At 39.7% G+C, this 11,199-nt stretch overlaps 1 protein-coding gene across 1 annotated transcript in view; it reads left to right on the top strand.

Annotated features, from left to right (window-relative positions):
• Positions 1-4,622, top strand: part of IL12RB2 (interleukin 12 receptor subunit beta 2) — a gene marked incomplete at its 5' end in the record, with an annotated part of 69,208 nt that extends 64,586 nt beyond the window's left edge. Inside the window, one exon of the mRNA XM_080654637.1 lies at positions 842-4,622. Within this exon, the coding sequence (XP_080510763.1) occupies positions 842-1,378 (537 nt within the window). The 3' untranslated portion in view covers positions 1,379-4,622. The remainder of the gene's footprint in view (positions 1-841) is intronic.
• Positions 4,623-11,199: the final 6,577 nt, after the last annotated feature.

The raw sequence follows: 11,199 nt of genomic DNA on the forward strand, positions 1-11,199 counted from the left end.
TACTGCATATGGAAGTCCAAGCCCTGAAAGGCTCCGGAGCTTTGCTTTAGTAAGATCAGTCAGCGTGAAGGTGGTTTCCAGGATGCAAGGAGAGCCCAATGAAGCCCCTTAAAATTATTAAGTGCTGGGACTTGGAATCAGGAATCAGCAGCAAGTTTGGAAAGGAGAGATACGACATTGAAGAGTTGGTAACCAATGTGCTGTTGAGAAGGTAAGCAAAAGAAAGTTAGTTACAGGGGGGAAAAAGAATGAAAATTTCTTCCAAAAAAGTTATTCTAGAGGGGTCATTCTTTAGAGTAGAACTGATGAAGATATTATCTAAAACCTTTCAGTAGTTGTATCAAAACCCAAACTCCTTAGCATCCCTTAAAAGCCCTTCATGTGACCTCCTATTTCCAAAGCCTCAGTTTGCCTGTCATAACAACTAGCAGGTTCCAGAATAGACCAGTCCTCTTGCTCACAACCTTTCTGAAAAAATACTATGCTTCTCAGGATTCAGTTCTGGTGTGACCCTTTTATAGTCTTCCCTGCCTCCTCCCCCAGACAGAGGCAAGCTCTATCCCAGAGGAAAAGCAGCTAGTGCAGTTTGACTCACCAGAAACAGTCTGGTTGAAGGTTGAGCAGGGCGGTGAATCACTCATTGGCTGGGGGTGGAGAGGAGCCCAGGACTCCTGCTGTCTTCCTCCCTGACAATGTTAACTGCTTCTCTTACCTCGCAAAGGGCCCGGTGTCCACCTTGAGCTGACTAGGTATTGCTGGCCAAGGCCTTTTGGAACCTGGAGAAGTCAGTTGTCCAGGCTACTCACTTAGCACAGCCCTGAGCTTCTTCCTCCCGTCTCAGGAGGTGCAGCTGCCCGTGGAGAGGCTCCTGACAGACCGGCCTGCTCCGAAAGAACCTGAGCCCCTGGTCATCAGCGAAGTCTTGCATCAAGTGACCCCAGTCTTCAGACAGCTCCTTCGTGCCAACTGGCCAGAGAAGGGAAAAGGAGACCAAGGTCACTATACCTCTGAGGAAACAAGGTACAGTGCCTCGAGCTTACCACCTCCAAGAGCTCTCATGGCGGAGACAGGGCAGCTAGTGGATCTGTACAAGGTGCTGGGGAGCAGGAGCCCCAACTCAAAGCCAGGAAACCCAGCAAGCCCCGCACGGTTCCTCCCAGGGGACTACCTTCCCACCCAGGAGGGTTACTTACCCTCCAACATAGATTACCTCCCTGCACATGAGGCTCCTGGAACTGAGCCCCCAGAAGAACTGGAGCCTCAGCACATCTCCCTTTCTGTGTTCCCCTCAAGTTCCCTGCACCCGCTCCCTTTCTCCTGTGGTGAGAAGCTGACTTTGGATCGGTTGAAGATGGGGTGCGGTTCCCTCATGCTTTGAGTGAAGCTTGAGACTTGGAAAGTCAAAGTGCGCCCAACCAGCGCAGCAGGCCCATCGACCCAGCCCTCTGCTCGCTGTCATCACCTCTGTGCTACCATTAGGTCTGGTTGCAGCTAGAGGGCAGTCAAGCCAGCTCAGGGTGATCTCAGGAACTGAGAGTTGGCTGTAACCCAGATACCTCATCTTGCCTTCTCCGGAGGCTTGATATTTATTACATTGTTCACTGTGTGGTCATACAGACTCCAGTCTAAGTTCCCGCAACTTTCTTGGCTTTGCTGGAGAGTGGAAACCAAAACTCTTACTGGCAATGGCATACAGTCCTGAGGACTATTCACACAACTGTTTATAAAGCAGCTACTACATACCAGGTCTTGTCTCACCAGCCTATCTGCACTGTCCAGTACTGGCTATTGACTCTTTGGAATGTGCCAAATATGACTTAAGAACTGAATTTTAATTGTCATTAAGTCACACATAAATAATGGCTACTGTATTCAACACAACTACAGATAATGGACACAGTGAGAATTATGGGGGAGCCTTCAAAACAGATCAGCCTTGTTTTACAATTGACATGAAAGACCCTGGTAAACACCAATATAAAGGGATTTCCAAGATGGTTCTGACTGTCCTTATTTGTGGAGGCCTAAGAATGCATTTTTCCCCCTAGCTTTGCTAGTTTGTTTTGCCTTCACTATTCAGTGAATCCAGAGCAGCCTGATGGTGGAAAGCTACTGTAGACCCAACCTTAGGACCCTGAGCAAACGGCCTCCCCTCTAAAATCAGGTGTCTTGAAAGGGAGTGGGCCACAGGCTCTCCAACGCCGTTTTATGATGCAGCAGATGCTGCCTTCAGGGCCAGGGCTATCTCAGGGTCTAGAGACCCAAAACTGCCACACTCCTGTCATCTTTCTCCTGCTTTCCCTCCTGGGGAAAACTGTGCTGATCCTCAGTTTTTTCCTCAGCACAAATTCGGAACATGACCCATACTTTACTCTGTTAGAGCTGTGGCCTTGGCCTGTCACATCCCCTTGCCCGTCACTCTCTCTATCCAGTCACTGTAGGCATTTCTGCTAAGCTGGTGGTCCAATTGCAGGTAGTAACTTTTAGGTCCAAGATTTTTTTCTTCTTAAATCCCTGTCAAGCATGGAACCTACCTCCTACCCCCATCCCATCCACTGGAACTGAGGTATGTGTCCCTCAGAGCTTCAGCAACGGAAGTAACAAACGTTGCTCTGTTGTTCCTGTCGAACTCTTCACCCATGCTTCTTGCCATTCCAGACTTAACATATTTTCTCCCAGGCCTTTCCTTCCTTACATTTCTATTCTATTCTCTTTAGCTGCTGAGTGTAGTCCCTTGCATCTCAGCAGTTCCGTAATTGGTTTGTTTGCCTCATTTGTCTGCAATGGGCCAAGACAAGGATACTTCCTTAGAAGGTGGCCAACCTATCACCTCGACAATGGAAGCCAACTTTTCTCTCTTGCAATACTTGTTTTTCCATCCTTGGTCTTCTTTTGATTACCTTTCCATCTTAAGTCACTTGGCCCTTCTCCACTTGGTCCCAAAGATGGCTAGCTCCCAGTCTTCCTTACACCCTCATTTCCGCCTCCCCCGCCCCCCCCACCACATCCTTTCTGTTCCCTTAAAACCCAAGAGGAGAATGCAATTCTCATTTGTTTTCCTAAAAAAAAAAAAAAAAAAAAGAAAAACAGGGAGACTTCTCTGACTCCTAAAGGCTTCTCCTTCTAAGGATGCAGAGGCCTCCTCAGTGCTCCCCTAGCATTATGCCCATACAGTCTACTTCCTCTGGACTGTAAATAACTTGAAGGTGGGAACCATGCAATCTTCTCTCCAGAACCATACCAAGTACCTGATAGGCTATCAATAAAAAGAGATCTCACCGGCCACTTTGTGTTCCTTCTGTCCCAGCAGCCAGTCTAGCTGTATGTGCTTCCTCTTTATTGGGACAACTGAGTTTGCATTTGTTGATCCCCAACCCCCCCCACTGGCAGCACTACCATTACACATGTAGGAGAATTTAAAAACACATCTGAGCAAGACATTGGCAGCTCACATTGCCAGAGAAAATGTCCTTTTCCCATGAATGACAGAGGGTGGGTAACCCTGTTCTGTCCTTGCCCTAAGTAGTTTTCACACACCCCCTTTCTACCCACCACACACAAAATTCCAAATCAGGTTGCTTAATTTACCAGGACTAGGTGGAGCTCACCAAGATCCATACAACCAGTTTCATTCCTCAAGAAAATCAGCAATGATTTAAATCTTCACTCCCAATATACATCCAAAGCCAACCCAGGAATCTCTGCTCCAAACACATTAAATTTCTTCTCTCTCTTCGGCTGAAATATTATAACATCCAAGTTCACATGTACTGGATACATGGGACTCTCCACCACTAATCCTTGTATAGAAATCCTCTTTGAATTGTTCCTTGAAAGGGGCCTCTTTCCTAGGAGGCAGAGATTCTATTTCCTGTGCTTCTCTTAAACAAAATAGTGCTATCTAGTTTTCTTTCACGTCTTTTCCCCTCCACCCTGTCCCAATTTCCCAGTTTCCATTAATAACCTACAGCTGCAACTCACCAATGCCCGAGGCCAGTGAAAAGATGCCATTAGATTCTATTCTAATGAACCCGTTTGATTCTTGATTTTTCCGAAACTTCTTCCTTCACACGGTACACTTGTCGTGTATCCCAGTACATTGCAAGACCTCCAAAGGAGCCCTGCTTTTCTTTCTAATGTGCAGGACTCATGGATGTTCACATTATCCAAGCTTTATGATAGGTGAATCCTCAAACTACTCTCTAGAACAGGGGTGGGGAACGTCCAGCCCTGTGGGCTGTTTAAGGCCCAGGAAATCATTTGGTCTGGCCCTACCAAGGCATTAAAGGGTAAGTTAATTAAATATTTGACCGAATACAGCAGGCCAATCTTTCAGCTGGTAATTTTGCTTGGCCTCCAAATAATGTTATAAATATCCAAATAGCCCTTGGCAGAAAAAAGGTTCCCCACCCCTGCTCTAGAATGAAAGATCAGAAAGGTCTCTTCCTCCCCCCTAAAAAAGATAATTTAATCAATTGGCTAATGGACAACTAAAGAAACCAGTCATATCTTTACATCAGCCTATTCTGGAATGAATTTCCAATTAAAAATTTGCAACCCCCCCCCACACCAAGTTAGATAAAAAAAAAAAAATATTTGCAACATGTGCCAAAAATAACACATTCTTACAGATCAATTTGAAAAAAAGCCAATACTTCAAAGAATATAATAGATTAAGAAACACAAAACATTAAATGCTCAACAAGCATGAAGAAAACAATTACCTGCAATCAAATAAATGAAAATTGAACAACACTTTTCACTTATCTGATTAGCAAAATTTAAGGAATAACCAGTATTAATCAGAGAAACTGGTGTTTGCAACAAGTTATGCTAGCTAGCTTCTTTCTGGAGGCTGGGCAGTATTTCTTAAATGCTTTTATTGATTTCAGAGAGACAGGAAGGGAGAGGGGAGAAAAGTATCAATGAAAAGCATCGATTGCCTGCTTCTTGCACACCCCCTACTGGGGATTGAGCCTGCAACCCAGGCATGTGCCCTGACTTCCTGGTTCAGCAGTCGGTGTTCAACCAGACACAGGCCAGGCTGGGCAGTATTTTTTAAAATTTGAATACACAACTCCACTCCTACAAATGTAGACTAAAGAACAGACTTTATAAATAACCAATTGAGATTTATCACAGTATTGATTAAACCAGAAGGAACTTGGCTAAATCATCTATACAAAACCATTACTCCTATTTCATTATGCTCTGAATAAGAAAAAATGCTAACTAAACTAAAATGCCTCAATTTCTATGGTGCATGAGCCCCTAACCCTCTGAAATGCCTGAAATTGGTATGGATCTTAGATTGAAAAGCATACTGTGCAATCTTTCAAAAAGTTTAACAATATTTGACATGGAAACAGTCAGCTACTAAAGAATGAACAGAAGGATCACATCATCAGATCAATGCAAAAGTTTTTGAAATATACACAAAAATGGTAATAGTGGTTTCTAGCCATAGGTTTTTAAATTACCCTTCTGCACTTTTCATTAAATACTCCTTACTCTGATAATTGGATAGTCAACTAAATATAAGCAATTTTCCCCCCAAAGACCTGACACAATGGGTCGAGACACTATCAACCACTTTATGATCCATGTCTTTCATCCTCCACCTGACATCTTCACTGAGCTTTAGTTCTCCTGTCAGTTGGTAGAAAATTCATTATGACACACTAGGTGAGAGTGGGGATTGGGGATGTTAAGGTTAATAACTGAAGCAATGCATCTTTGAAATACGAAGTTTATATAACAAGCCAAATATTGCCAAATTCCCATTCAACATATAACACAGTATATTCGTTCCTTGGTATCCTCGGTGGTTTGGTTCAAGACTACCCCTGCTCAGATACCAACATTGTTGACTGCTCAAGTCCCTTGTACAACGTCAGCAGCAATGTATTTTTTTTGGAATACTTTTAATCCTCAGTTGAATCTGGGGATCTGGAACCATGGATAGAGAGGGCCATATTTAGTACATGCTGTTTTTAAGATATGTAACTCAGTTCTCACCATGGCTGGTTTAAGGTAGACGTTATCTCCACTATACAAAAAAAGAAACTGAAATACAATTAGCGAAAGTCACACTAGTACCTAATACAGGACAGTCTAGTTTCAGGGCTTAACTTTCAGCTATACAGTTCTTCCCATGCAAATGACTGCTCTACAAACTTACATCAATTGGGGTTCTGACTATAGTTAACTAAAACTGATGCTATCTTTGGAGCTGTTTTTACTAAATAACCAAAACCTGGCATTTCCATACTTCCAAAGTCCTAGATCACTCTTGGTTACTAAGAAATCTACCTTAAAAACAAAACCACACAGGTAAATTTTTAGGTTGACAAATCTGGAACTCTTGAATCTGTTAATTTATCTACCCAGCTAATCTAAATCCTACAAGGCACAGGTAGGCAAAGGAAGGAGAGAACACTCCCAAGAAAATCCATTTATATTAAGAAAATTGATAAATGGAAATTTCAAGCTATAACTATCATTAAGCCTTTAAAATAGAAAAGTAACCAGAGCAATTGTGCTCTTTAGTTGTAATAGCTATAACCCCACTGGATTTACCTACTGCTTTTTCCCCAACACGAAGATTATTTGCTAAGCAAAAAGAAATTAGGACTACATAATTTTGTTGCTGGTATTGTTAAAACATAAATGCCTATGCTTTACTCTATGGTAACTGGCTGCACATGTTGTTAGTGGTCATTTACTTACAAGTGGTTAAGTAGGTTCTGCTGAAATTTGTCACATCTCTAAGAAATATACAAACCTAATATGTGCTACAATGGGGTCCCTTTAAGTCAATTGAGGCCACTTTTCAAATCCCACAACTTTAAGGATTTACTCCATAAAACCCTGGCCTTGCCTAGGCAAGAGAATGTAGATGAGGTTCAAAATAGCTTTTCCTCCCTTGCCAATTTCAGACATTTTACTACCTATAGGTAATAGGAGCCAAGGAAATACTATAAAAGCTGTTATAAGATTCTCACAGAGAATAAGCTGTACTGAAAGGCCCTAAATTACCACTGGACAGGCAGGCCCACCCACAAACAAGAAATTTTCACTATATTCAAAAGCTGCAAAAAGATTTTAAAAGAAACATTTGTTCCTTTAAAGAAAATCACAATTCACTTGCTAAAATGTCTTCTACATCTCCCTGAATATTAGGTGAGAATGTGGTCCGTGTTAACCCGAGGACATTTTCTTGTGCTGTACCAAGTCCAAAAGACCTCTATACCCAGCCTTCACCAACCAAAAAATCAAGGTGAAAACAGGACACTGCAGGATTTCATTTAGAAACAAAAATCTCACTTTATTCCATCACAAAGGGAGTAAAAGACCACTTGCCTTCTTTTCTCAACACTGTAGAAAATAAATTCTTCTCTCCTGCAGTGGTTCTTCTCATACTTGTGCCACAGCTCCACAAGATGCCTTTGCATTCCTATATACACTCCCTTTATTTTACCCTCTCCTGTCTATGGCAAGGTAGCTTTCATTGCAACTGAGCTTTTTTTTAAACACCCACTTTAAAGTGTAATAACTTAGTAGCAAGAGTGATGATCTTGGGAAAAAATGGGGGGGGGGGGGCACATTAATGCCCTCCTGTAACCTGGAGGTGCTAGTTATGTTCCTCAATCAACAGTATAGGTGTTTTTTGGTTCTTAATAAACATTACCATTTTTTCCTGAAGAGAATTTCTTTCTCATATGCCAAGTATTTTCACTTAGCATTCATTATACAGCATCCAAAGCACTTCTCTGCTTCAGTCAGCATGACTTCCAATTCTACCTCTTGGCAAAAGGCAGGGAAGTCAGTCCAATTGTTAAAAAATGATCTACTGGATTTTGTTGAGAAACAGTGACAAAGTGCCACTTAATCTTCAAAGAATACTGTTATGAACAAAATACAGTGGTCTGTAGTACACACTATACCTGCTAGGTATGTGATTTTTCTCCTATGCTAATGACCAATGAACATGTCTTAAAAGTAGCTTTATCCAATCCGGTCTTCCCAAGCACTCCTCAGAAACTTCTAAACTATAGCACCTAATGAAGCCTTGTACATGTAAGGTTTGTGTACACAAGACCAAGTTGAAACCAAATTATTTGTAGTTTGTAGGGAAGTTTCTTCCTTTTTTACTGAGGATAAAAAAAACAAAAAACAGTGGAAGCTTCACTGGAAATTCAGAATTTCCACGGAGAAGACAAACCAATTATCTTTGAAAAGGTATCTGCGGTGTTTAGTTCAATTCACCAATTATTAAATCTTAAACATTTTCAGTCATAAAATTGGAGTGGGGTAGAGGGGAATCTACCAACTTCTCTGATGTGTTTAAGTCATCAATTTCCAAAAGAGCCCCTGGCAGTCTAAGCACAAAATGTCTAAATGTGCTGGCCTATTATTGCCAGAGTGTGGTTGCCAAACAAAGCAACATTTCACCATGGATTATTACACCCAAGGTGTGAAACAAGGGATTCCAACATGTAAAGTTCCCCAAATTCCTGACATTTAGCTAATAAAAAAATTTAATACAATCTGACAAAATTCTTGGCCAATATCAAGAACCAAGTTCAGCTGGATCACTTTATACAGAATCATCATTCTAGGTAGATACAAATGCTATGTCTTCCAATTAGAAGTCTTTTAAGTTCCTAAAGTCTGTTAAATCAGCTATAACTGCAATTAGTGATATAAACAATGCCTAAAGATAAGCTATTTCCCATTTTCCCTACTCAAATTCACCAAATAACAGGTATCATAATCCTGAATATTAATCCTTCATTGTTCACATTTCCGTATCAGTAATGCAGCTGTTATAAGGAATAAAAACCACAGCAAGATCCATTCAGAGCAATTCTCATTACCTGATATGAATCCATTATCTAAATAGGTTTAAAAAATCCATAATCAGAATTCTCATAAACATAAACCAGGTATCTTTTGTCTTGAATGCACAAAGCTTAGAATAAACATAAAATGCACCAGGCTCTGCCACTCTCTCTCAAGTGGGCAGCAAAAGAGACAAAGGTTACTGATTTAAAGCACTAAGTACCTACATAACACCTCAATTTGGAAATTATTTTCTAACTTGTATAGGCTATTTCTCATCTTTTCTTTCCTTCCATTTAGAAGTGAACAACTGACTCCCAGTTATTCAATACAGAAAGTATCAATGGCACAAAATCTAAACTCTGCCCAAATGAATATCCTAATAAAGTAATTCTCAGAAGTCATTCATTCCTGTCCTAGCTCAACCTATGAAGTTAACAGTCATGTTTTCTTACCCATTCAGAATTCTCATCTCATGGAAAAATTAATCACAATAGAAAGATTTCAGCACTAAGTGACAAGAAGTGCCACTAAACATGAATCATGAAACTATAACCATGGCATTAAGCTTACTTTTATAGCAAATTTATATTTTCCTTAACAGCTTTTAGGATAACATATTTAAGTTACAAACTACGTAATTTTTTCTTAAAATAACAAGATCTTTACTAAGTGGCTACCGGATATTTTGGCCCTTATCCTGAGTATAGAAGAGGCAAAAATAATTTGCTTGAAAATACTTCTGATTTCACAACTTCCCACAGGTTAGGATGATTTAATTTGTAGCTAAAAATGACACTTTTAGTTAAAAGAACTCTTATATGCTAACCTAGGAGTGATAGCTTAGATCAGGATTCAGCAAACACTTTCTATTAAGGGCCAGATAATGTTTTCAGCTATGTGGGCTACATACATCTTTGTAGAATAGTTTTATTTCTAACCCTTTCAAAACAAGCCACAGGCTGAAAATTTGCAGACCCCAGGCTTAGATGTAGCACTTATTTAAATGACACTTCATGCTATTACTTTTTTCTGTAGCCAAAATCTTGATGGCCTTAATCATTTATCTTTATACCCTAATTACTTTCTGAAATTAAACTTCTAATTCTTTAGGATACAACTTTTCTTTCACTATATTCTCAGACTGAAACAGACTTAGTCTAATCATTTCTCATATAAACTTATTTTCCTAACTTCAAAATCAAGTAAGAGTCTCAAATGGAGAGAACATATCCCAGGTAAAACCATGCTGAGCAAAAAGTAATTGGACCCAAATTTATGAAAGCTGACAATCTATACCTCAACTATAAAACCTGACAATTTTGCAAATGTTATTAAATTTGGTCTGAGGCTTGATTAGAGATCATTTTACTGCACTGTCACTAGATATACTCTGCAAAGTATAATGGTAATCAACTTCTAGGCTTTTCCCACTTAACTTGGAGACCTGGCTTTTATAAGGTTCAGACTCAATAAACACTTATTTGCATGTTAATTTCAGCATAATTACAAATGTTTGGGTTATAATCTATTTTCTAAGCCTCTATTTACTTTAAAAAATAGAATTACATGCACCTGAGAGCCAAGGATTTGTTATACCAGTTACTTAAATGTTGGGATAGATATCCATAGTATCAGGTTCCAGCAGTTACACATTGCTCCTTAATTTTTAACCTTTAATACTCGTTGGTTCCTTCAATACAAAGCTAGTGCTCTTAAAGATTATTTTTGAAGTCCAATATATAATATTTAGACTTCATATGCAACTCCCTAAGAATATAACATTTTTTCTATTTTAGTGCAATCATCACTAGCAATTAGAAAAATAACACATTCAGAATGAGTACTTAATATACTCCCTCCAAACCCATACCAAAAATAAGCCCCAAATATATTTACAACCCTGGAGATGATGTGTCTGTCCTACTTCCACTTTTAAGAGTGAGTAAAGTAACTAGATGTGTAATACCTAGTGACACATTTAAAGATCTTTCGTAACTCCACACAGGTCTCAAAACAGTATTTAAACTAAAAAAGAAATCATATACCAATCATTTCAATGCAAACTGAAAATATCTTAAATAAATTCTGGCATTACTTCCAATTAAAAGCATCCATGAAAGTTCACTAAAACATTCAATCAGCCACAATTATTATTTATGGATCTGTATCCATTAAGGGATTTCTTTAGAGTACTATATCCTGTGTAATACTCCCTTCAAAAAACAGTGGTGCTCAGTATAATTGACCTTTGCATTCAAAATGTGATATGCTAAGAGAAATGCCAACTGTAAGGTTAGTCCTTGAAATTCATTTTATAAGAATTCAACTTTCTAATTACAATACTCATTAAAA

This window comes from Plecotus auritus (genome assembly GCF_963455305.1).
Source record: "Plecotus auritus genome assembly, chromosome: 2".
Taxonomy (NCBI): domain Eukaryota; kingdom Metazoa; phylum Chordata; class Mammalia; order Chiroptera; family Vespertilionidae; genus Plecotus; species Plecotus auritus.